Source organism: Seriola lalandi, unplaced genomic scaffold (genome assembly GCF_002814215.2).
Source record: "Seriola lalandi dorsalis isolate HSWRI2012SDOR001 ecotype SW California unplaced genomic scaffold, Sedor1 jcf7180002054133, whole genome shotgun sequence".
NCBI classification, from domain to species: Eukaryota; Metazoa; Chordata; class Actinopteri; order Carangiformes; family Carangidae; genus Seriola; species Seriola lalandi.
This window is the reverse complement of record NW_019524686.1, coordinates 517,974-543,071: the sequence shown is the minus strand read 5'-3', so window position 1 is coordinate 543,071 and position 25,098 is coordinate 517,974. Positions and strand designations below refer to the sequence as shown.

The following is a 25,098-nucleotide window of genomic DNA, read 5'->3' as shown; positions in this document are numbered from 1 at the left end:
CATTGGAGAATAGTAGAAATTTGTCACTCACAGAGGCATTTGTTATTCCGAGCATCGGTGTCATCCTATAGTGGATATAATGATTATATTCCATACGTAGGCTGGGTGTGTAACTTGAGAATTTTTGTATTTGAATTTGCCTGCAGAGCTACAGTTTGGACATAATAGATAATGGTTTGTTCATTCAGTGGTGACATTTAACTACACCTCATGAACTGTGAAAGTCCATGCAAATGTCCATTGTTTGGGTTAGTGAATATGTGTCTATAAGTCAGCTTTACACCATGCTGGAGAGTCGTTAGGAAGCGGAGTAACTGACAGAACAATGATGAGTGAAAATTGAATGAGAAAGGAGTTCAATATTCATTCCTCTTCACTTCACGGGGGAGAGGTCAGAGGGCCTTGTGCTGTTCTTACTGATTGCGCCGAGCTTAGCTCACATAGGGAATGAACACATACAATCAATGGCCAGAGCACGGCCAGGCCAGTGGGACTGCATTTACAACCCAAGTTAAATCACAGGCCCCGTCAGTGCAATCTGATTCCAATGGAGGAACTCTCCATGCATCAGTGAGATGCATGGATGTTAATGACCCGACTGCTCCTGCTGCTGCTTCCGTGCGTGTGTGCGCGCGCGTGTGTTTGTGTGTGTGTGTGTGCACCTATTCATGTGTATTTGATTAAGAGGGAAATTCAAGAATAGACTACCATTAGTATGGGCCTTGAAGAGCATGGCAGCTGTGATTAGTTCATGTTGTAATCGGCTTAATTAACACTGTTTCAAAACAATGCACTCTAGCAGACAAAATGAAGAGATTCAGACGGTATGTGGAGTTAGAAAGAAGAAAGAAAGAAAGATAAAATGCATTTATTTTTTGCAGGTGTGTGTGTGTGTGTCTGTGAGAATGTATTTTCCCATGTGTCCTTGAATGTGTGAATGGTCTTTTGAAAGTACAATGTTACAGATGATGGATAAGGGAGGCCAAGCAATTACCCTCCCAGGTGGTCTAATTTGTATGTTTGTGAACTACTGTTTTCTTCAATTGGTTTATCACAGGTGCGAGTAGCATACAATTTGCTATGAAAAATATTTGAATACATTCTGTAATACTTTAAAGCAATCATCTAGACATCTTATTTTACTGTGTTTACCCGTAGGGCCACTAATGCATTGGTGAAATGCTCTCTCCTCACCGCCTCCCTCGTATTAAAAAACATTTCTACAGCAGTCCAAGACAGGCAACTATGTGATCGTTAGATGGATCTGCAGTATTGATCGCCTGTAATTTAATTTGCATGAGTGGCATGTGGGTCTTATGTGTTGTTGGGGCTTCTCATGCTTTATTCAATCATAAAGGCTCCATAAAGGAAGCAGCCCCCTGGCTCTAATATGAGCAAAATAAAAACACAAGTCGTATTCATTCCCCCCAACCTGTCATCATTAATGGAAATCAAAATGCACATGATGCCACTCATGAAATATAATGAATGTAATCTCAGGAGAATGATTTATACCACTTCCTCTCCGACTCAGAGATAGGCTCTGCCTTCTCCTCCATCTAACCTTCTCCCTTAACAACTGGAGACATGAATTAGATATTTACAGTGGATTCTATCATATCCTTGACCTGTGTGTTATAGATGAACCAGCATATCTGCCTGTGTGCAGTAAAACATCCTTGATTGAGCCCTCTGGGACTGTGAATCTGGCCTTGGCCCTGTGGCTAATCCAGGTAAAGCAGCCAAAGACGCTGATGCATGAAATCAGCTGGACAGCCACCAGGAGGTCAACTTCTTCTCTTATCTACTATGCCAGTCTGTTGTATTTTTTTTTTCCCCTGTTGTGTTTTAGGGTTATATTCATAAGTGGTCTGCTGATGTTGTCAAGTAAGCAGTTAAACACGGACCAACAATCAGATAGGGAAGCCCTGCCATAATTGTGTGTGTGTGTGTCAAAGCAGTCCACACTCTCCCCATGTGATTTATACAGTAACGCTCATTTTAAAAAGGAGCTTTTCTTGTTTCTTTGAGTTTTTTTTTTTCCCATTTAAGAATCAAGCACATTAATACTTTTGAAGTAAAAGTAATGCAAAGTCTCCCGCCCTCCTAACAAAGCTCTGTAGTTAATCTGACTTTTATCAGCAACCAAAGCCAGCACTGGTGGGGAGTTGCCCACAGACAAGCTGGAGATTGGCCACGAAGCCTGGTGGTGTTTGATAAGGCAGGTCTATTGGCCCTGGGACCCTGGGCTCAGACCCTCTGATCCACTTCATCTTCTAATAAATCATCCGCTGAATCCTTGGCCCCTGTTAATGCTTTAGAGCTCGCTTTGAGGTGCACTTTATACTTGTGGTACTGCAAGAACTTGTTAAAGGATTTCCACACCAATAACTTAAACATACTGTATAGGCTGAGGTTAATAGTAGGATCCGAGACAAACTGGGATATTTTTCAGAAATCAAACAGGTGTAAATGGAATCTGACGGCGATGTCTCTAAAAATATTGTTTAGACTTCAGTATTGACTGTATGTGTGTGTTTGTGTTTGTGCTGGGTGAAAAGTGGAGATAAATCACAAGCCTACAATCTTAGAAAGTTGTTTGCTCAACTGTTGTCCTTAACACCAGATGGAGAGAACCGTAAGGGACGGCAAAATAAGGCTCTGTATGCCTCTCTGTCTCTCATCAAATCCCTCTCTCATCCCGAGGGGGAGGAGGAGAAGGCTCTGTGTACTTGACAGATTAATGAGTCGGGGGAGCAGAAGTAAGGCTCCAGGTTCAGCGACGGGGTCATGGTGGGGTCGGCTTTCTTATTAACCCTGTCCAGATACACTAATTTAATAAACTGAGGCAGGTAGAGGTTTGTTTGTTTGTTTGCTTAGGTTTGTGTTGGGGCGTGCACATGCATGTAGGTTTGTGTGAGAGAGAAAGAGAAAGAGAGAGAGAGAGAGAGAGAGAGAGAGAGAGAAGACAGACAGAGATCAGAGGACAGAAATCATGCAGGTGTTACTGCTGGTAACAGTTATGTGAGTCATAGCTTTAATCAAGCGAAAAGATGTAAACAAGACTTCCAGCCACCAGCCTGCTGATTGTGTGGCCCGCTAGTTAGCAATGTTTTGTTTTTTTGGGTTTTTTTTTTTTTGGGGGGGGGGCTACACTTAAATTCAACCATTGTGGTGATACAAGTGAAACAATGCAAAAAAAAAAAAAAAAAAAAAAAAAAAAAGAACAACACTGCAGAATCAATCTCTGAGGAAAATAAGTGCTGCTGTTATATTGACTTACTCTGCCAGAAACGGTGAAACAAGTAAAACAAAGAGTGAGATAAAAAGAAAGTCTAACAATGACCCATTAGCATCATAAATAATCCACAATGCACTGGTACGAGTGCTGACAGCCCCTAACACTGAATGAAAGAGTGACAGAGACCTCATCCGAAGAGTTAGACAAACAGGAAAAAACTCAGCGGCACTGAGCACTACAGCGAGGGCACAGCAGAGTCCACCCTTTGTGATGTGAATAGCAAATCAAGCCAATCCTTCAATATAATTTTACTGAACTATCAAAGACAAAGAGCTGTTTTTTTTTTTTTTTAACATAACTCTCTTGCGATGCGTCAGGGTCAGATTTGACTTGTTTTCACAGAAAATTACCCAAAATCCTTTTTCCTTTCCTTTTTTTTTTTTTTTTTTTCAAATCTCTTTTTACATGAGAAACTTTCCGTTACCTGCCGAATTTTACAGTAAAGGAGGTTTTTCTATGTCAAGGGCAGTAAGGCGAGACAACAAGCTTCTGGCAACAGAAATTTAACAGAGAAAAAAAAATGAAAGGCAGATTATGCAGACAATTTGCATTGATGAAGCTAAAAGCAATAATGTATACATTTATCATTGATTTTTTCTTTTTTTTTTAACCTTTCTTTATCCAGATTTGCAGAGCATTACAGGTCTACACCACCATGTGAAAAAGCAAAAACTAACAATCATGTAATTGTAAATTCTTATTAGGCAGGGTTAGTGCAGGTTAAAATAAGCACACTAGTATCCGCGTGCAGTAAAACCTCACAGTCAGTATGCTACGATTTCCTCGGAGCACAAGTCCCTACAGCCACCTGATTTACATGATAGCCAGAGGGCTAATTACATTAGCATGTAACTAGCAATGATTCATTCAACATGCATCGTTGTGTTGTCATATCTTACTTGTTCATAAATCCCCCCTCCCACACATTATGCTCTCCAGTGTGGTTGAATGTTAATTGTGATTAAGTATGTTGATTGTGACAAAGTATTTTCCTACGCAGACTGAAGGAAAATATGGACACAGCGTCTGTGACGTTGTGTTTGTGAAGGCATGTTCAGGGATCCGACTTTTCACAGCGTCTTGGCAGTTCGAAGGCAGGAGGTCGTAATTCAATGACTGCAAACAGTCCATACTCAAAAAGAAAAAAAATAGCACTATTGTGAGCAACGATATTCAAAACTGCTGCCAAGATTTCACCACAACTTTAACACAGTGAGGATCACACCCCGACGCCCACGGCTAGAGGCCACGAGAGGATCTGCATCTCATTGGTTCTAATATTCAGCCACAGTTTTTGCCACATCAGGCTGAATTTGCCATATTCAGCCTGCTCCTCAATCAGTCTTTTTTTTTTTTTTTTTCACCATTGCAGCCCCTAAGGAATTGGTTGGAAAATCCTGCATCGCTAATGCAGAATAAATGTGAAGTGGCAAGACCCCCTCTACAAAAGCAAACACCGTAGACTTAAATTTAAAATGATCCAAAAAGCTTTCCAAAGCCAGAAGTTATAATGACTTGAAGGTGCGCACATATTCAAAACGATCATTTTGCTTAGACTCTACAGATCAGCGCTGTAAAAGTTAACACCGCCAAAGGTATGAGCAGGGGTAAAATTACTTTTTTCATTTATCTAAATGTTCTGTTTGGCCTTCGCTCTGTAGACGTTATAACCAAACACATCAGCTGCCATTCCTTTCTGTGCAGAAGAAGAAAAGGCAAGTGAAATGGGGAAGGCAGCGGTGATTACATGGCAAATTTCCTCTGTTCCCACAACGTTATGGTGCGTTGAGAGATTATTGACTAAAAACAGGAAAGAAAAACATAAAAAAATAGAAGGATGGGGGGGTGAATTAAGGGAGGGGAGAAGTAAACCAAAAGAGAGATGAAAAGATGGAAGTATAAAAGTAAACCCCGGCAAGTGCGATCAAATACAGTAGATACCTCTCAGACCGCAACGCACAAAGCCAAGAATCATGCACATCATGAGATTTAACAGTAGCAGGCAGCAAATAATGGAAAGGACAACTTAATCTAATCCCTTGTCATCTGTGTGTATATGTGTGAGTAACAAGGAAAAGAAGAAGTGTCATTTCTGGTGGAGAGTTTAAACTCCAAGGGGAGATTAGCCAGTCACACTGAGTTGATCTTATTGTCCGGGATAAGAGGATGAGCATCATAGCCCTCTGGAGAATCTTCCTAACACTCCTACAGCTCACAGAAATCAATAAGGGAATAGGAGGTGGTGTTTATGCATCGACTGATTGTGTAGTATTGTATTCACTGTCTTAAGTATGGCTTGTAACCGCCAGCTGGTCCATGAAAGCAGTTTAGTTGCCAGCAGTTAAAAAGGTGATGGCGGATCCTGAGTGGACGCCGTGTGGTCTCCGTATGCCTCGTCTGTCAAGCAATTCACTCATTTGAGAAATGACATAGCCAGACGGAGTGGAAGAAAAACATTTCTTAAAATCTAATTTTGCCGAGACTTCGCTCACCTCCGAGCATTCTTTAAAATCTCAGTAAAGTGGGTCTGAATCTGAGGCAAACACTTGTTTTCAAAGGGTTTTAAGAGGCTGTATTTATTTCTGTTTTCTTTAAAAGCATCTTTCTCTGATACAAACCAGTTGTAGTAATCTCTACCTGCAATTTATAATCAGTGTCTTTTCAAATGTGTGTGCACCTTAGCAGCACATCAGTGAAACCATACAAGGGAAACAATTTTTTGTGAACTGTAAACATTTCCTCTCCACTGTTGCCAAGTGCTTATTGTGGTTTCTTTATATAAAATTGTACGGTCTGGACCTCACTCTGTAAAGTGCCTTGAGATTGACAGATAAAACTGAGTCGAATTGAATCCCTGATCCTAAGAAATCTTTTCATCTACTGCTAAATAGCGATGCCCCGTGCATTTTGGAGAAAATGTAATTGCTGTGTGGATTACGTTCATTGGCGTTCATTAAGGAAGTGTGGCCCTCTTATACTGACGATCTACAGAGTATAGGCTGATTGGTTAGGCACAAAGCACAGACGGTTTAGGCACATAAGCACTTAAGGTCCCATATTTTACACTTTTTATTTTAAGTGTTGATGTCCAAGATATATTTATGGTTGTAAGAACCAAAAAACATCTCAGTGCAGTTTTACTTATCTCTCTAGCTTCTCTCTGGAGCTTTGGTAACAACAGGTGTTTTCTGAGTGCCTGAATAAAAATATAGCAGATTTCAGTTAACCAAATCTTGTAAGGTTGGTGGTGGGTCCAGGTGGGCGGGGCCTGGGGCATGAGAGCGATGATTACTTTCACAGTATTAATATAGAACCTAGACCTGTTTTATAATCAATAAGACATGGATATCTCACTTAAGTCAATATGGTACCTTTAAGGAAAGATTGTGGTTTTGGGGAAATATCTGATTTAAATCAACATAGTGTTCACCACACAATCGTTACAAGACTGAGAGTTCACAGTCATGCTAACAACTGTGTGAGGCTGTAGTTGTACTTAAATACTAATATCAGTACGGTGACATGGTCACCTTGGCGATGCTAACATAATGATGTTCAGCAGGTGATATTTACCGGATTCTAGCGCAGCATAAAAATGTTATTCACGTTGCCACTAGCAGATATATGAAAAGTATCGACAGTGAAAGGTATCTGAACAAAAAATGCAGACTTCATTACGTTCAGTTATTTTTACAAGGCAGGATTGTTTGTGAAATGTGTCAGCGTTCGACGGGTAAACTTTTTACCCTTTATGTTTGAGTTTTACATTTTGATGAGATGGTTGAACCATTTCCTGATATATGTGTGTGTGTGTGTGTGTGTGTGTGTGTGTGTGTGTGTGTGTGTGTGTGTGTGTGTGTGTGTGTGCGTGTTTTTTCTCTTTCAAAATCAATTTACATACATTTCCTGGCACCCTGTTGCTATGTGATAAGCAGGGTATTTCAGACACAGTATGCTGACGGAAAGAATTGGCAATTTTTTCACACTTCTTTTCAGAAAATTGTTGTTGTGACAGTGTGAGGAATTTAAATGACATAAAATTCTAACTGATGATGTTGGTCACATGGTTAAAAAAAAAAAAAAAAAAGTGTTGCTGCTTTGACATCGCCTATCTGGTCATGATGTGACTTTGATTCAACTCGTAAAAGATGAGCTCACCATAGAGTCTTTGCACCATGTTTATATCTCCAATTTCCCGGTAGATGTGAGATGTGCTTCCTCGGCTGCTTTTTCAGCTCTGATTGGCTTTTGCTACAATGTGGTACAGAGTGGCAACACTGCCTTTGGATTGGTTGATGCATGAAGCCACATCTGTTTCATGCAGGAAGCCTGAATCCTCTCATTTCACACACCGTTTGAGAGGAATATAGAAAAATGTGGCACAGAGGAAAAAAAAACAAAAAACCAGCAGGCAGTTGAGAAAGGCAAGATGGGTTAAGAAAGGAGAGAGGAATGGTGAGGAAGAGAGGGGAGAGAACGGGACAGGGAAGAGGGAGAGGAGGAGAGGAGAGGGGAAGAACAAGAGGTCAGGGGAGGAATGAGACAGCAAGAGAACAAAACAGAGGGGGGTTATTTCAGAAAATGTTGAAGGAGAGGCGACCAAAAAAGGCAATTTGGGAGAAATGCAATATTTCTCCTTCAGTTTTCTCACCCTCTGCCCCCCAACCCTTTTGCACTCTGCAGGCCCACTGTGAAAGCAAACTAATCTGTACAGGCAGGGACAGGCCTGGTGTCAAGGGTTTGATAGATCCTGGGGGAAATCTCCCGCATACATAAATTGGTTATTCTACGTTTCATCTGCCTCTTGACATGGTTTCATTTTATGATCTCTTTCATTATCTGTCTGTCATGTGTCAATGTTTATCGCTCCATAAACACATCCATCCCACAGAGATGAAACGGGCATCGCCACCCCCACCCCCAGACAGCACAAGGTTAGGATTATAGTGTTTTATGAGCGCCGTACATTTATTACTATATGACCGATGAGGCTCAGTGAGCTGTCTTTGGGGAAGAATTTGGCATTTCAGCCATTTCACCATGAATAAATCGTGATCAGTCGCACATGATGTTTGAGCTATCCAAGCACTTTGTTTTATTAAGTGACCCTTTTCTTTCTCTGTCACTCTTCTCCTGCTCATTCACACTCCCAACCCCCACAGGGGCCTTCAATGGCCCTGGAGCCTGTAACAGCCTTCCCCAAACTACATCACGTTCTGTTGCATCGAGCAGGGTCCGCCGCTCACTGGTGCAGTGGAGGACGAGTGTCGGGGGCGGTGGGGTGGGCTCTGCTAGTTTCAATACGATCTCATTAGCATCATCGTAGAGAAGAGACAGATATTAGACTTCAGATAGTGGAACTCATTAGAGGGGAGCCTGGACTCCCTTGAGATGCTCACACACACACACACACACACACACAAAATATGGTTTCTGCTACACCAACTCCTAATTTATTAATCATAATATTCTAATGACCCTGGACTACGCCAGGCTAAATGACCTCATTACACACTCATTCGGGGGTTAGCTTCTTCTAAACCAGTAGAGTCAGAGGTAGTCTTTACTGTTGATGTGACCTTTACACTGCTACACTGTAGTAAGCGGCAGATGGAGATCCTGTTGACACCAGGTTTTATTCATTGGAGATATTATCCGATTCCCCTTGAGGTCTTGCAACCAATTAGAATCAAAATGTGATTCTGTTTGGAGAGACGTGGAGACTCACTCCCAATACAGAAAGCATGCTGCCGCACAGCTGGAGAGTAAGTGAACTACAAATAATTAAAACAGCTGCAAAAGCAAATCATCTGGACACTCAGAGAGCAAGAAAGAACAGTAATTACCCAACCGTTTTCTCTGCACAGTGAGGATTCCAGTAAAGGAATAGTTCAACATTTTGGGGAACTATATTCTTATATGTTTTCTTTCCAAGTCGGAGGTCAAGAAGATCAATACCACGCACATGACTGTGAATATGAAGTGTCAGCTTAGCTCAGTGTAAAGACTGGAATCCTGGGGCTAATCTGGCTCTGTCAACAAGTTGTGGTTTTACTGGAAGTTACATGCAAACAAATAATTCCGGCATATGACTCCCCAGAAAAAAAAAAAAAAAAACACTTCCTAAAATGTCAAACTGTTCCTTTAACGTTGCTTTGTTGAATAAATTTGGGGGAAAAAAACAAAACTCTACAACCAGAAGAAAATTCCTTGAAATGAAGTGTGCAACCTGCAGTGTGCGGGACTCCTGGTTCCCTTCCCATATTTAGACGTGCAAATGACTGCTAATTAAGATTTCATACTTTTTTTTTTGTTGAAAAATTTGCCTAACACAGGAGAGATCAAAGCAGAAGGTGGATCTTTATGTGAAGACAGATGGCCGGCAGGAGTTTCTCATTCTACCCATGGCCACACCTGCTTTGTTGAATTACTGCTGGGCTCACATGTCAGGATTCAATTATGGCCGAGGCAGCTGTGCATACTGTTGTCCATACAATTTCTCCCATCTGTTAAAATGTTCCTGTTGCCAACAGCTCTGCGTCAAAAAAGTCCACTTGATAAAGGAGGTTTTTAAACAACAACAGAAAATTGATTATTCCTTTTTTTTTTTTTTGAAAGGTAAAATACCAAACATTTACAGATCTGATGAACTGCCAGCAACTGACCTTGGATAAAACACACTACAGCAAGTATTCCAGCTGCTGATAAACTAACAGCAACAAAGTGCCACTTACATAAAATGTGAAAAATCTCTTTAGGCAGTGTTTGTATGCATCCTAACACATCCGCCTTGGAATGCAGTTTCACAGTCAAAACTCACACACGCACACACACACGTGAAACAAACAATCTTAGCCACAGCACATCAAACAAACAAACTCGCATTGGCATGAAAATCCACCACGGATAATCTGACCACACAAAAAAGTGCAGTCACGGCCAACATGTTTATTTACAGCACGTCCTCACACTGGCGGAGAAGACAGGTCGGACATGTTGGTTTTTAAGGAAATCCCATTGTTTTCTGGCTCCCATAATGGACAACAATATATCCACAATGGAGCTGATTGAGGGATTAATCTTCGAGCATACACCCTGGCCTTCTCCTCCTATTGCTGGACTCGCTGTTGATTCACTGTGTTCAAACAGATTCAGGTCTCCGATATATCATTGTTGTCAGCGCTAACCAAATCACCGCTCTGCATGAAAGGAACCCCCTCGGGTCTCCAAAAGAGACACTAGACTTTTCTTTCGCTACTTTTCTCAGAGCCAAATATCCACGGCGGTGTTAAGAGTGAAAAGAGAAAAGAAAAACATAGCTCCATGTTTAACAAGGCTTTTGTGTTTCTTAGCTCCTCTTTTATTTTCCTGTTTTCGAATAAGAAAAAAAAATCTCATTCTTGTCATTTTTTTTTTTTTGTTACTGTTACGTCGCTTCATCCCACTCAAAGCCCCTTTGTTGCTACAAGGGTGTTTTTGAAATGTATCTTACAGAATTGAAAGTGTGTACGTATTTTCCTCTGAGTGTATTCTTTTACCTTGTTCTGTTTGCGCTTTCACACCCAACAATAGGACTGACAAATGGAGACACCCTCAAAAGCTTCCCTCAAAATGACATGACCGATTTTCCACCTCGTTTCACCACAACAAACCTGCTATGATACCGCGGCATTGTCGCCGTGCTGCTTTTGTAGTGGCACAGTCAGTTCTGTGATCCCAGCAGACGCTCTGCTTTTATATTGTAGCCCTTCTAACCCCATTTCCGCTCTGTTTTGTTTTTTGGGGTTTTTTGTCTGTGTTCACCTCTCGCTCTCATCCCCACCCATGAGGCAGGGCAGGAGAAGTGATGGTTGCCAGTGAGTGTATTGAATTGTATGGTAATTGTGCTGAGAAAAGGGCACACGGTGCAGATGTGCTTCTAATGAGACATGGAGGAAGCGCGCTGACCTCTCCAACCGGTGGGCTGAGGACATTTATCATCCCAAACACACACTGGTTGAAGGGGTGGGGGTGAAAGAGGGTACACCACCCTCTATTGGAGGCAACACAACACTGCAGGTGAGGGAGGAATGGAGAGAATAAGCGCGAGACAAGACAAGAAAAAGACACAACAATGAAGGCAACAAAGAAAAAGCACAGAAGGAGAATTGTATTGCAGTGTTCAGCACTAAAGCCCTGATTGTTTGCAGCTTCATTGTAAAGCAGAACTGTCTGCTCCAGATAATTGATCTGGCTATATTTTGTACACCATAAGCGTAAACCACATAATCACTGCAGTCACTACCCCTGAGCCCAGCATGTTGTCAGCCAGTCAAGGATGTCCCACTGCGGCTCTGCAGCACTCCCAATTTCTGTCTGAGAAAGAAACACAACAGGAAAAGAAAGTGATGGATGAATTTGAGCTCCAGTCAATGACTGATCCTCACAGTCCACACCCACAAACCCAGAAACTATGGATTTTCAACCAATCACTTAATGTGGGTAACCACATATAACTACAATCTGCAGTACGGGTGGTGTTAGTTGTTTGCTCTCAGCAGTTTATTTCCTCTGTTTTGCTTTTGATGTTTAACTTTGATTAAAAGGAAATAGATTTCAAAGAGCAAAAATTAGCCTAGAAAGTGCTAAACTGCGCCCTACATAAAAACATGATTCAAAAACTGCCAACAAAGTGCTTTTAATGTAATAGTTCATATTGGTTTTTGGTCGTTTCATCACAACTGATTTTGTAGGAATATTTTTGTGAATCCCTTAGCAGGTTAGCAACTTCTCAATCCTGAAAAACAGGTCACAAATATTTCATTTTTGACACTTGTTGGGGACTATTTTCAGACGTGGATTAATACACGTTGTTCTCCAGGGAGTATATACAGCAGCAGAGCAGCGTACACGTACAGTGGCATTGAGTGAATATGAACTGCAGTGCCCATGTTCGTCAGAATGAAGGAACATGTTATCCGGCGCACCAGTGTGACTCACTTATGTGTTTTTAAATAGGTGTCCAACAACAGTGGACAGGAATAAGCTACACCTGAGTAAATCCATTTGGTGATTTCATGGGATTTGTTGATGAAAACCAAATTCTACACTTTCACCACCTTTATCCTTTAGTCTTAAGTTGAAAAATATACCAGTGTGAAAAAACAGTGTTGGTTTGAAAGAAGTGCTATACATGTGTTTTGGATAAAAAATTGTGAGAAAGTCACAGGAACATTTTCAACAGTGTGAACAATATCACAAAGAACCACCACCAACTCGGCTGTGCTGCACCTCCGCATACCTGTATTATTCCCTTGCTTTCAACAACAGATTTTTATCTCAACAGCACTCACTGTGTGGCCACATTCACATCAATATTCACATGTGATCATCCTGAGCCAAAGCTTCTCAGTGGTAATTTGGAAACATATTTAGTATAATTCAGAACATTACCCACTGAAACTGGAAAGCTTTTCCGCCCGACCCAGAATTGCTATTCAAGCTGTTTTCATCCACACTAATTTCCAGCTTCCATAACGGTTCTTTCTTACACTTCGCTACCGGAGTGGAGCCTTAAATCTGCACTTTGAAGTGAGGCTAGTGTCTGAAGTGCAAACACATAAGAGGGAGATGGGGGAGTTTTAAATGCTGGCTTGGCCAAAATATGCTCAAGGAAAACCTTGGATCTTACCCCCAGCTACCCCTTCCTCATGCTCAAATTGGGCTCTCTCCAGCCTTGTTTTAATTGTGTGACCACCAAACAACAAACATACTGCTCAAGACAGAAATATAAAAGAAGGATGGTATACTTTAAAAAGAACTTCATACTACAGATTTCTCCTTTTGTTGTTCAAACATATGGCCTCCATACTGCCTCATAAATTGCTTTAAAGTTGTGTTTTTGCCAACATCTGAAGAATGGTGCTACGCTACATGTTATGTTTAGCTCTGCGGGCCACTTGTAGATCCCCGAGTGTGAATTGTATTTTTCAAGACAGCATGTGTATATGTATGTGTGTCTTGTGTTGTTGAAGAAGGTGTTGCATCGCCTTTTGACTGTGACAAAGAATATCAGAGAGAGAGAGAGAGAGAGAGAGAGAGAGAGAGAGAGAGAGAGAGAGAGAGAGAGAGAGAGAGAGAGAGAGGCAGCGGCTTGATCAAACCTAGCACTCAGCAAATCAAATAAGTTTGGAGGATTTTATTTTGCATTCATTGTTTTTCTGCTTTGTTTGCATCTCCATCAGCTGAGAGAAAATTATTTGCTTGGCCCTGGCAATCTCTGCAAGAGGGGCTCCATATTGCAAGAGGAAAAATAAATTGCTTTTTTGCGCCAGCATCATGGTTCTGTGTGGATGTGAGAATGAATTTCAATAGTGCTGCGATTAGTTTCATATCAGATTCTGAGATGAGGGATGCGTTGCTTTAATTTTTATGGGGGGAAAAAATAGCATATCCATATAGAGCATCTGCATGTAATACTGCAGAACCATTACAACTTCCTATTAACTATTTGTCTAACATGTTTTCTCTTACACCTGATGAAAATGTACAATTAATTTCTCAGTCTGTTTTTCAGTCCCTTTTTCCCTCCCAACACCAAACACTCCTGTTAATGGATGATAAAGACCAATTTCCCTTATGTTTTTCCCCCCGTCGCTTTCTCTCCATCTCCTATAATCCACTTCTTCCTCCTTGTTTCTGCTCTATTTTTCCTCATTCCTTTTCCACCTTCTCTCACTCATGTTCTCATGTTTCTTTCTCTTTATTCATAGTCTCCCTGTTTTTATCGTCTTCCATTTCTTGTCCTTTCCTGTAGTGTTCACATTTTTCCATGGTTTTAGTTTTGCCTCTTCCGTTTCTTTCCTTTACCTCATCTATTTCGCTGCTACTTTCTCATCCCTTATACACTTTATCCCCCCCACCTTATTCGGTCTTATCCTTTCGCTTGTGCCTCTCTGATTGCTACCTACCTATCATTCTCCACCATCCTCTTTTATCTAAATCCACTCCTGACACACATCTTCTCCCTCTCTCCCGTTGCAGAGTGGAGGCGGCGGGCTACCAGCGAGTCCTGCAGGTGGACCTGGAGGTGAACGGGCTGATGGTGACTCAGGGGGGCAGGGAGGTGACGTGGCAGGTCGAGTATCCGCTCACCCGCACCCTGACCAGCGAGGTGCAGACCCGCATTCGCCTGGCACCGCAAGACTTGGGTGGCATTGTGCCGCTAGCCATGGTGAGAGGGGAAGGGTGGGTGAGTGGATGAGCTGTGGAAGTGGAAGCTTGTGTGCTTGCTAATATTTGTGCATCTGTAAGTGTTGCAGTGGCTCTCAATTAGTCCTGTAAAGTCCGTCTTAATGCAGGTAAAGGCAGAAATACAACATGAGGACAAACAATGCTTGGTTCTGAGGATGTGTCTTATTTTGAAAATACTGGGCAGATCTGACAAAGCATCCTCATCCTTCCTCTGATCTGCACAAGAATATGAAAACTGGAGTGGTCATTCACATATTCAAATTCTAACAGAACAACATGGATTTTAATATAAACTTAATATTTAATAATTAACTTAATATAAACCTTTTGGAGCTCTAAAATTTTAGGCCCAGTCTGAAAAGAAGCTGTGGAAAACCTGTCCAGACCAGAGCGCAAACATTTATTTTAAATAAAAAAAGGGACCTAATCTGAAAGGGACCCAAGTACAGAACCAACAATAACTAAATCCGATTCCAATTGAAGACCAGGGATGGAAAGAAGCAAAATGATGTGAACATGATGTGATGATGATGACACACCACATGATCAGAACTGATCGAGAGTCCACTCAGACCCACTTAGATGTTAGATACGCAGACCTGAGACCTGCAGCAACTAAATAGCACCCCATTAATCCAAAAGGGACTGAATATAATTCTGGTTGTGCCTTGGTTAGAAAATATTGAGTGGAACCATTAAGACTCCAAACAAACATCATAGGGTGCAGCCAGAAAACATCCGGTGTTCTTTATTCTTTTGGCCACGCTCTAGCACACTGGGCAACAGCCATTGCTGCACAAATGCAACATTGACTATAGGAGGTTAAAGTGCTGATGTTCAGCTCAGGGTGTGAGTGTGTTCCATCATTACTTGATGAACAGTGTAGCACACATTTAGTCCTTTTTACCCAAAGAACTCCGATTTCAGGACAGTGAGCCAAAACATACCAACCATGCTCTTGACTGGCTGAGTCAGTCAGCTGACCTAACCTAACCTAACCAAGTATGTTTTTCACCTCCTGAAGACCAGATTGAAGGCAAAAAGCGAAACCAAAAGAAGATAGCATTGTATTCTAATATCTAGCAGTCACAGACCTCGGAACTCCCTGAATGAATCATTTTTACTGAATATTAAACCAGATTGTTTTGTTTTTAAGCTGTTAACTTCTGAACATACTTGTCTCTCCCCCAGAGCTGAGGAACAAGGTATAAAAAGGGCCCATAATTTCTACGGTGTTCAGCTGATGTCGGTATAAACACCGTCAGATTCAATCTGAGATAGCCACTGTTTCATTTCAAATCCAGTGTGTTGGAGCACAGAGGCAACACTGCCTTCAGACTCCCTGACCTCCTACCTGTAGAGGCAGAGGAAGAAACGATAAGGAAAGTGAAGTAAACCTCAGATTTTGACAGAGCAAACTAGACAGCTAAACAAAATAGATGCCACACACACACACACATAGACACCAACCTCTTTATATGACATTTCCTAGAATGACTACTGTAACATTTATCTAAGGAGCAACAGAGAAAGTGAACAAACACAATGTTTCTGTGTAAAGACCATATTTTCCAATATTATGAACAAACTATTTTTATCGTGTATGTCTGCACACAGTTAGACTCAGTGACTAGCAGCAGATATAGCTCTGTCTAAGAAGCATCCTCTACTCTGTGCTGAGGGCTTCTCAGCCTTGGCACCATGTGGTATTGCACAGCTTGTTGTGGATTTCTGCTCGCTCCGAGATAAATCTGGTGCAGAATGGGCTGTGCCTTTTTTCTGACTGAGCATTTAGACTCTTGACTAATGGTGACAGAAGAAATTATGATAAATTATTCCAATCCAGTGGCCTCTTCAAAAAATAGTCTGGCTCAAGTATTTTTAACACAATGCTTGTCCTTTTTAAACTGTCCACAAACTGTCAGCTCTTAGTTCTCAATCGGCCTTCAGCTGGCTGACTGAGAAGTTAATTGTGTTTGGATTTAGACAGTCCAAACATGGTTGAATTGGCGAGGGGCTTCAGATTGCTAATTGCATTATGTTAATTACTATGTAAACGTGATAAATTGTTGTATAATTGTTTCTTCCACAATGAAAGGAAAACTATTCAGTATGCTGGGAATAGATAAGAATAGTTTTAATTTTCCTCTCTGATAATGGCCACGTAAAAATCAGATGCCTTCGAGCACTTTATAAACTTTTATTATGGCAATTTGGTGAAGCAGCAGTTCAGCACTGATTTATAGTTTCTGGCCACTGGTGTAGCCTTGAGACTTTGACTACATTTCTCAACTTTTAATGTCTTTTTAAAAATGAGCAGCTTTCTTTGTCAGTGTGGAAATGGCATTTTGATTTGATTAATAGACAAACTGTGTGTTTGTCTAATGGACTAATGACTAATGCACATCTGGTCAACAGGTGTGTAGGGAAGTGTAATCGATAAATGTTGAATTAGAAATACAGCAAAAAAAAAACCATTTACGTTATTAAATGATCATTATAACCACCAGATTAGATTTCATTCATTGAATCAGGGCCATCTCTTTGTTGGCAAAGAAATTCGTCTCAAATACAAGTGCAGGGAGGTGGAGAGAGTGTGTAACCGTAACTGTAGAAAAGCGAACAAGAACAACAACTACAGTTAATGGATAGTGAAAAGGAAACCAGATGAACTGATTAAAAAAAAAAAAGATCCACATCCAAAAAGATCCACAAGGCAAAACATCTGACATCATCGTATTATACGTGTATTATTAACACAGTTTCAGTATTTCATTTTTTTTTTTTTAAATATCACAGTTATTGTCAATACCAGTATATTGCAACACCCCATTAATTTGAACATTTAATCATCGACTGAAGTGTTGAAATTCAGGGTCTCATCAAGGTATGCGTCTTAAACTGACATTTTAAAGGGTGACATACAGATGATGCTAAAAACTGCCAGAAATTCTGCATTGATCATTTAACTGAACCTAAGCAGGAAAAATGTTTATCTGGTGCATCTATAGCAGCAGGTTTGTGATTAGGATGCCAACACTGCTACAAACAAAGCTCCGGAGCAGGTTGCAGACAAACACGTATGCTTCCCCCCACTCAGACAAACAGCTGTGAACTCGCACTGAAGTTGATTAACCTCAAAATATGAGAAGGGATTGAGTCATTTTTCTAATAGTGAGCAAAACTGACCAAATGATGGTGGATAGTGGAAATAAATAGGTTTTTAAACTGGATATAAAAACACCAGCAGAGTGCAGCTCCGTAAACACAAGAGAGAGATTGTTCCAAGTGAAGAGATCAACCAAGAGACATGTTTTTCTGCCTGAAGTTTTATACGTGGCTGTTGAGACACATGAGGAGATTTGTAGAGGTGAGGTGAAGTTTTATCTAAAATGAAGTGGGATGGCCTGCAGGGAGGACAGGATGAGTGTTTCCTATGTGGGCATGATTCTGCACAAAACCTCAACTTAAATTTCCCTTTGTCTTCGAGTTTCTACATCTTAAAAGTTTACATTTTTATTAACTTATTCCAAGCTAGAGTAACTTATGACTTTACACTGCCACAACTTTGATTTTTTACTTTTGTACTGTGACTTTTGGCCAAGTAAAAGTAACTTCATTTTACTTGCTTGTACCGTTAAAGTTTTGTACAAGCGGGCATTTAAATAGCATTGTAAAGAATATGAAATTCCTATTATTAATGTATCCATCTGTCTAGTGGAATATAAAAACCAAAGGCAGAGAGTTAGCTGTGGTTGGAGATACTCTTTTGCTAATGATAAGATAAGATGAGATAAGATAAACCTTTATCGATCCCACACCAGGGAAATTCACTTGTTACAGCAGCATAGAGAACAAGGTAGAAGAAAAAACAAGTACAACCACAGAATAAAGCAGAAAAATGACATCTCAACATAAATAAGGAGGTATATACATAAGTACCTTCATTTGTAGAGATTTGTATAGCTAGTTACAAAGATATTTACATAATGTGCAAACAGAGAAATAAGTTATAGCTATCATTGATATCATCACCGATATAATGAGAAATTTAGACAATGCAGGCTTGATAACCATAAGCCATAAGCAAATAACATGTTTCTATTCCTGTCATGTGGTCTGATAGTGAATATCAACAGCAACGAGTGATACAGTATTACGAGTGTGACTCTACAGTAGACATCTCATCATCTTCGTTGTGCTGGATTCCTCTAAAACTGTGTTTTTATTTCTTTGTTGTAATAATTTAATACATTTTCAGTTAATTGGCATTAAATAAAAATAGTGCACATGTTTTGACAGTGTCAACAAATAATTAAATTAAACTGCAGGTTTGTAGAAGTTGAAGAATCTGTTCAATAAAACTCTTGCTGATCATTTCTGGCCCACAGTCCTTCACAGAAACACACACACACACACACACACTGCCTGCAAAACATGAAATACAGGGCCTTTCCTACATGACTATATTGATTTGACAGCTGCTATAAACTGTCCTCAAGGATAAGTGACTGAAATTGCGAGAAAAAAAATATATTTACCAATGGAGAAAGGCAGAGGTCTTGAGAACTTAAAAAGTAAAAAGAGAGGAGAAAAGACACGGAAGAGTCTGAGGAAGTACAAAAACTCAGCCGAAAAGCTTTACACAGACAATAACGGTATGTAAGTTTTGCTCACTTTAGGAAAAGAGAGGTGCTATTTCTTTAACTCATTCGTGTTCCTCAGGACTGTAATCACTGCATAAAAGCAAGAAAGATCAGCAGCGGATATTTATTCTGCAGGAATGGATCAAGCCATCATCTCAAGGTCCTTTTCCAAAAAATTTGGTCGCACAATTTTTACTGTAGTCCAATCAATGACTCACAACATTGTCTCTTTTGTGAATAGACCGGATATTTCAGAATGCTAGCTCAGTGCTCAATACACTGCAGAAAACATTTATCTCAACTAATAATTTCACATGCGGTTCAAACTTTCATTTTTTCTGAAAAATGAAAGAGGAATATTGGCATTGGGATAAGATAATAACACTGGTTCTCAAAGCAATTTCCCCTTGTTTCAAGGATGTTTAATGTATCATTATCTTCCAACTGGACAGAATTAGAGAGACTGCTGTGCTAATATCAGGAAATGACACTTGGACTATGATGGGAAAATCTTAAGAACAAGTTGATTTGTATCGGAAACAGTCCCAATCCTCGATCGAGTTAAGAAGAGTATGCTTTGAGGATTCAATAACAGTTTCCACGGTGTCTTCAGATGAAGAGTTTTTGTACTGTAGTGTATCTTTTAGAGACCGTTACCCCTTGTGTGATTCTGTGCCTCAGTTTATAAGATACTATGTTTGAATTTTTTTTTTTTTTTTTAAATCAATACATTTAATGACCTAAAAACTCTCAAATGATCAAAAGTGGAAACAGAGGAATAGAAGCTTGGAGGAAGCTGTCTTTACTTACAGAGACACTGCCCCCGTTACACCCTATACCTCGTACTGTACGGGAGGCATCCCCTTGATATTATGATCACTGAACTCAAGTTGAAGACAAACGCCTGTATTGTTTGCCGAATATAATGTTGTTTTTTCGGATTCCAAGTGGAGAATCAGAGAGAGGGGAAACTGTGAAACTCAAACGTGAAAACAGTACAAAGTGGAACCTGGAACCAACAAGGTAGACGGGAAGAGAGGCGGTGAAAGTGTTTCATTAGTGAGCTTGAAAAACAGTACATGCAGGGAACATGCCGACTGAGAGTGCGCAACTGTTACGGCATCCTCCCATGAATTTTTGATCTCCCGCTTGCCGCGCTGTGCCTCTCTGTTCTCTTATTAGAAGAGGCAGCCAGTGTGGCCCCCATAGCTCTTTACAGTACATCCCAAATGCTATCATTAGCATTTTATTCATAGCCTCTGAAACTCACCGCATTTCAAACTCAATAACATTAGCTTTGCGCTCACGGTCCCACAACATTATAATCAGGGCCATTAGCAGGAAGCTCAACATTAGCTTTTTTTTTCTTTTCTATCTATCTCTCTTTTTTTTCTCCCCTATTTGTATCACGGGTGAGCGCCTTTGTCTAGAATAATTAGGGTTTGACCAAATGTTGCTCTCTCCATACTGACTCTATAGCAGCGCTGCACAGATAGTGACAGACTGAGGCAACAAGGACAACAGAATTAATAAGGAGCTGTGTCCACTGCAGGCAAGAGAAACAGATAAAAAAAGAAAGCGGTCCTCATGTCTGTAATTTACACACAGTGCTATCGCTGCATCAGGACCAGCCAGCTGTATTGTAGCAGGCTGCCATCAGTCACACTGTCACACTGTCAGGAACTGTATTTGGAAATGGCCTGGCAGAGCACTAATAGGCTGTGCAGTGAGGTTTTCCATTGGCATGCTAAGTGTCCTCAAGGCAGCATCTGCATGCAGCCACAATGCCCCTAACAGCTTAATTAAGTCCTCCTGTGTGTGTGTGTCTGTGTATATATATGTGTGAGCCTGTAATTTACTGCTCCATGTTTCTCCTGTGCATTTTGACAGCATTAATTCTCCGTTTCTAACCCCCGCTGGATTTAGCCTTATTCACCAGGCTTGTTTCTCATTCCCTGTCTTGATCATCCTGTTCTGAAAGTCTGAGAGGGAGACAGAAACACAGACAGAGAGAGATCAGAACAGGGAAACTCTGCTCAACTCACCAACACTTGTTTGTTTTATTTAGCTCTAGAATGCTGTGTTTTTTGTTGGGGTTTTTCTTTGTCTTTTCCCTCGCAGTTGCCTGGGCTTTGAAGCCGATACCACAAATATTTGTTTAAAATATGCAAATCAAATGTTTTGATAAAAAAACTGTGAGATGATTATTGTTTCTAAAATTTCCTCAAAGACATATTTGCCATTTCTGCACCGCAATTTCTTCTAAAACAATTTATGCGTCTGTATTGATATTAGGGCCAAAAACCAATCAACTGATCATAAAAATAGCTCCATATTAATATTCTGATGATGAACCTGCATGTGCTGATGTGGTTCTTTACTTGCATATCCAGCAAATACACAGCAAGCATTAGCTTTAATTTGGAGCCATGTTTCTGGCCACTTTCATTTTAGCTCTATTTGTGGTCTCCATTAATTTGTGAAAGAAATATCTGACTCTGTTGCTGCTAACAAGCTGGTCGCTAATCTCGTCTGTGAACCAAATCGGTGCAGTCGTGGGTTGAAAAGGCAAAACAATGGAAGGAAAACAAAGAGCTCCATAATGCAGAGAGGAACTGCAGAGTCAGGTGATAACTGTTTGTGAGTTCATCAGTACGAGTGACTCTTTTCACATTAAATATAATCATTTGTTTAATGTGGCACATTCATTGTTATTCTAAAATAAAATTTTAAAAAATTATATTATAACCGCTTTAATGTGTGTCAGGAGCCAGGAAATCCCCGCACGTCTACCCTGCTCTCCTTCGGGTGAATACATAAACTTATTTGAACAGACTAGGTTAAGATATGTAGATGATAAAGTAAGGACCATGTCCGCACGTAACCCCTGTGACTCCAGATAGAAAGAAAATGTGTGGATAGGCTACAGGCTGAATAACCACAATCCAGTGTATCGGTTGGACTCTAGCCTACATACATTAGCAATGAGAACCCCCCCACCTTGCTTAAAAAAAACTGAGGCCAAGATTCCTTCGAGCAATTTAGATGGCCGCCATTTGCTCCACTGCAGTTGCTCTGTGGCCGGAGTAGGAGTCACGGCATCTTGTAACTGCAACACTCCCTGGATGAACAACACACATATTTGTAGCATGCATGTCCTCTGTTCAGCAGTCGTGCACACAAACGTTACTTCACTCCTGCCACCCAACATCTTTCTCTTCCCTCTCCCAGGACCCAGGATGCAGCTTCTATGTATGTCAGTCAGGCTTTACTTTGAAGCTAAGCCTGCACATTCTGTAATTTGTTGTTGTGTGTTTGTTCATTTTTCACTGCCTTGCCTTCTCTCGCCCTTTCCCCCATTCTGTCAGTCTGGCTCGAGAATCTTTTCCTTGGCCAGCCAGGGTCGAGCAGAGAGCAGCTCTCGGGTTTATTCCTAATCAAATGACCTCCAGAGACAGGAGAGGGGTCCTTAAACTGTGGGCAAGCTTTCATCAGAGATGGCCAATTTACCACTGCTGACTTCGGCTTTTCCTCTCCTAATGTTAAAGAGTGAGAAAGTATGAGGGGGTGAAAAAACAAGAGAGGCTTAATATTTAATCTCACTAAAAGTATTTAGAGCTCACGGTACACGATAACAAAATCCAACAGATTGTCAGGCCAACAGGTTATGTAATAAATCAATATCTAATTAATGAGGAGAGTATAAATCACTGCAGGTCCTGATTTAATAATCAATAGTGGTATTTCTTACTCCTGGTCATGGCAGAATACTGCAATTGTAGCTGCTTGGCCAAGTGGAGACACGGGAGTTGATTATTCAGCTTGTTTTATACTCAGAAGACTTATTTTTAGATTGAGGAGGTGCAGCGTAGGTGACACAAAATGATCTTGGTAAATGATTCAGTAAATAAGGTATTTTGTTTTTATTCATCTCGGCGCACCTCCCCTATCTCCAAGAGCTGGTAATTAAAAAAAAAAAAAAAAAAAAAAAAAGTTTCAACAGCTGCACCCGAAAAGACATCTTCCTCACTGGTGGGAAGAAAAAAAGTAATTCTCCATCTTTTTGCCCGTTCTATCACATCCCCTGTCATTTCAGTTATCAGCACCTTGCTCCGACTTTTCTCCGACTTGAACATCGCAGTGCAGAATAACTCCTGTGCCTTTTATTTTCTTTTTTCCCCGAGCCATAACCATAAAGAGATTACATTCTATGAACACGGCTCTCTCCTGCTGTTGTATCACTGCTTTTGAAAAAAGATGTGAAAAATAAATAAATAAACGGAATAAACAAAACTGTTGTAGGTGTCGATTCCCCTGCCCTTGCTTTCCTTTTATCTCCCGCTATTCGCCACGAGAGGTTCGGATGTCTGCGAGTGGCAGGGTGTATAGGTGCTGCAGGGAACAGATTCTCTTTATTGATAATTGATAGGAACTGAATAGCTGAGAGTGCTGCAGTTGCAATATACTGTAAATCCTTTTTCTCAAGCGCTGTAGGCCAAAACAGTACAGGACTAAGCTTATTGTCAATCTCAGCCGATTTTGTGTTTAGTTGAGCTGCGGTTCAACGTGGGTCAGAGGCATCCGTTCAGTCAATGAATAATACATCGCTGACCGGTGTTAAGCGGCCGTAGCGGCCATGATCTAAGCTAAACATACCTCCGTTGTCTCTTTCCCTTCCTCCCGTCCTTTTGAATAAGTACATATCAATAGCCGTTAGTCCTCCTCGCCATAACCCCTCTGGCACAACACATTTTGTACATTGTGCCACAATCACAGGTGATGTCTTCATGCCAGAGAAAGCCACTGTTGACAATAGCACAGGGGAAGCACAGTGGTGCGGCGGTTGGCGCTCATACCTCTGCAAGGTCATGAGTTTAAATCTACCAGCCGGCTAAAGCCTTGAAGTGTGGAGTTTGTAGCTATATTCCACCCACACCGGCTTTCACGCTGGCTTTTCATTTAACAAAAGAAAAAAAGAGCTTTAAGCTGTGAGCGAGTCATTCGGACTGACAGGTGGCTCACTGATTGGACAACGTTGGTGATGTCATCTTGCGCCACGATTGCTACATTGACCCACGTGGGGAAATCCAATTCCGGTGACTGAAAGCACGTCACGCAGCGTTTTACTGTACCTGTATCTCCTCTGCTGTCAAAAGAGCACACAAGGAAATTATGAGTCTGACTGAGACTGAACCTTACATGTCATAAATAGCGGCATGCAGACAAACACGGAGGCATCTGTGCTGTAATATTACAGGCGGCTTACTGTGTGGTCACTACACTTGGAAAGTAGGTGGGCTCACGCTCAACACAACTCTGATTTAACTCCTCTGAATTATTAGAAAAAATCTTCACTCTAAAATGGTAACACCAAGGATGTAGTCAATATTATATATTCAATATAATATATTTATTACTTATCTCTTATTCATTACTTATTTGCGGGGATTTCCCTGAAGATCAAGTTGAACTGTAGAACTGATGAAAATGTATCTTAAGGAGAGTCTGCCAGAGAGCGCAAAAAATGAAGGATGGGTTTATTCATAATAAGCTACAGTTTATTTAATTACACTACTTACAGCCCCAGTAGACGCAAACATAAAAATAATTTTTGTCAAATTCCATCAAAATGCTTCACTGTGGACATCGTCATTTTCCAATTTGGTAGAAATCGCCAAAGTCTACTTCCACGTTCTTGGGCCCATGTGCGCTACAGTCCTTCTCCAGTCAAGCCGGCTGAGAGCTTGTGCTTCCAAGTCTTCCACTGGCCGAGCCAGCTGACTTGCTGTTGGCTTCTAACACACATGAGGGGGTTAAAATAATTTAATCACATGACTTTTCTAGACTTTTCCAAATTTGAATGAATTTGTTTTTTTGGGTGGCTTGCCACATTCAGGAAACTGTATTCATGTTTTACAG

The 25,098-nt window shown here is 40.8% G+C and overlaps 1 protein-coding gene across 1 annotated transcript in view; it reads left to right on the top strand.

The window, feature by feature from the left end:
* LOC111652970 (transmembrane protein 132C) overlaps positions 1-25,098 on the top strand; it is a 94,394-nt gene that overhangs the window by 43,004 nt on the left and 26,292 nt on the right. The window contains exon 4 of the mRNA XM_023403390.2: positions 14,324-14,513. Coding sequence (XP_023259158.1) covers positions 14,324-14,513 — 190 coding nt within the window. The remainder of the gene's footprint in view (positions 1-14,323; positions 14,514-25,098) is intronic.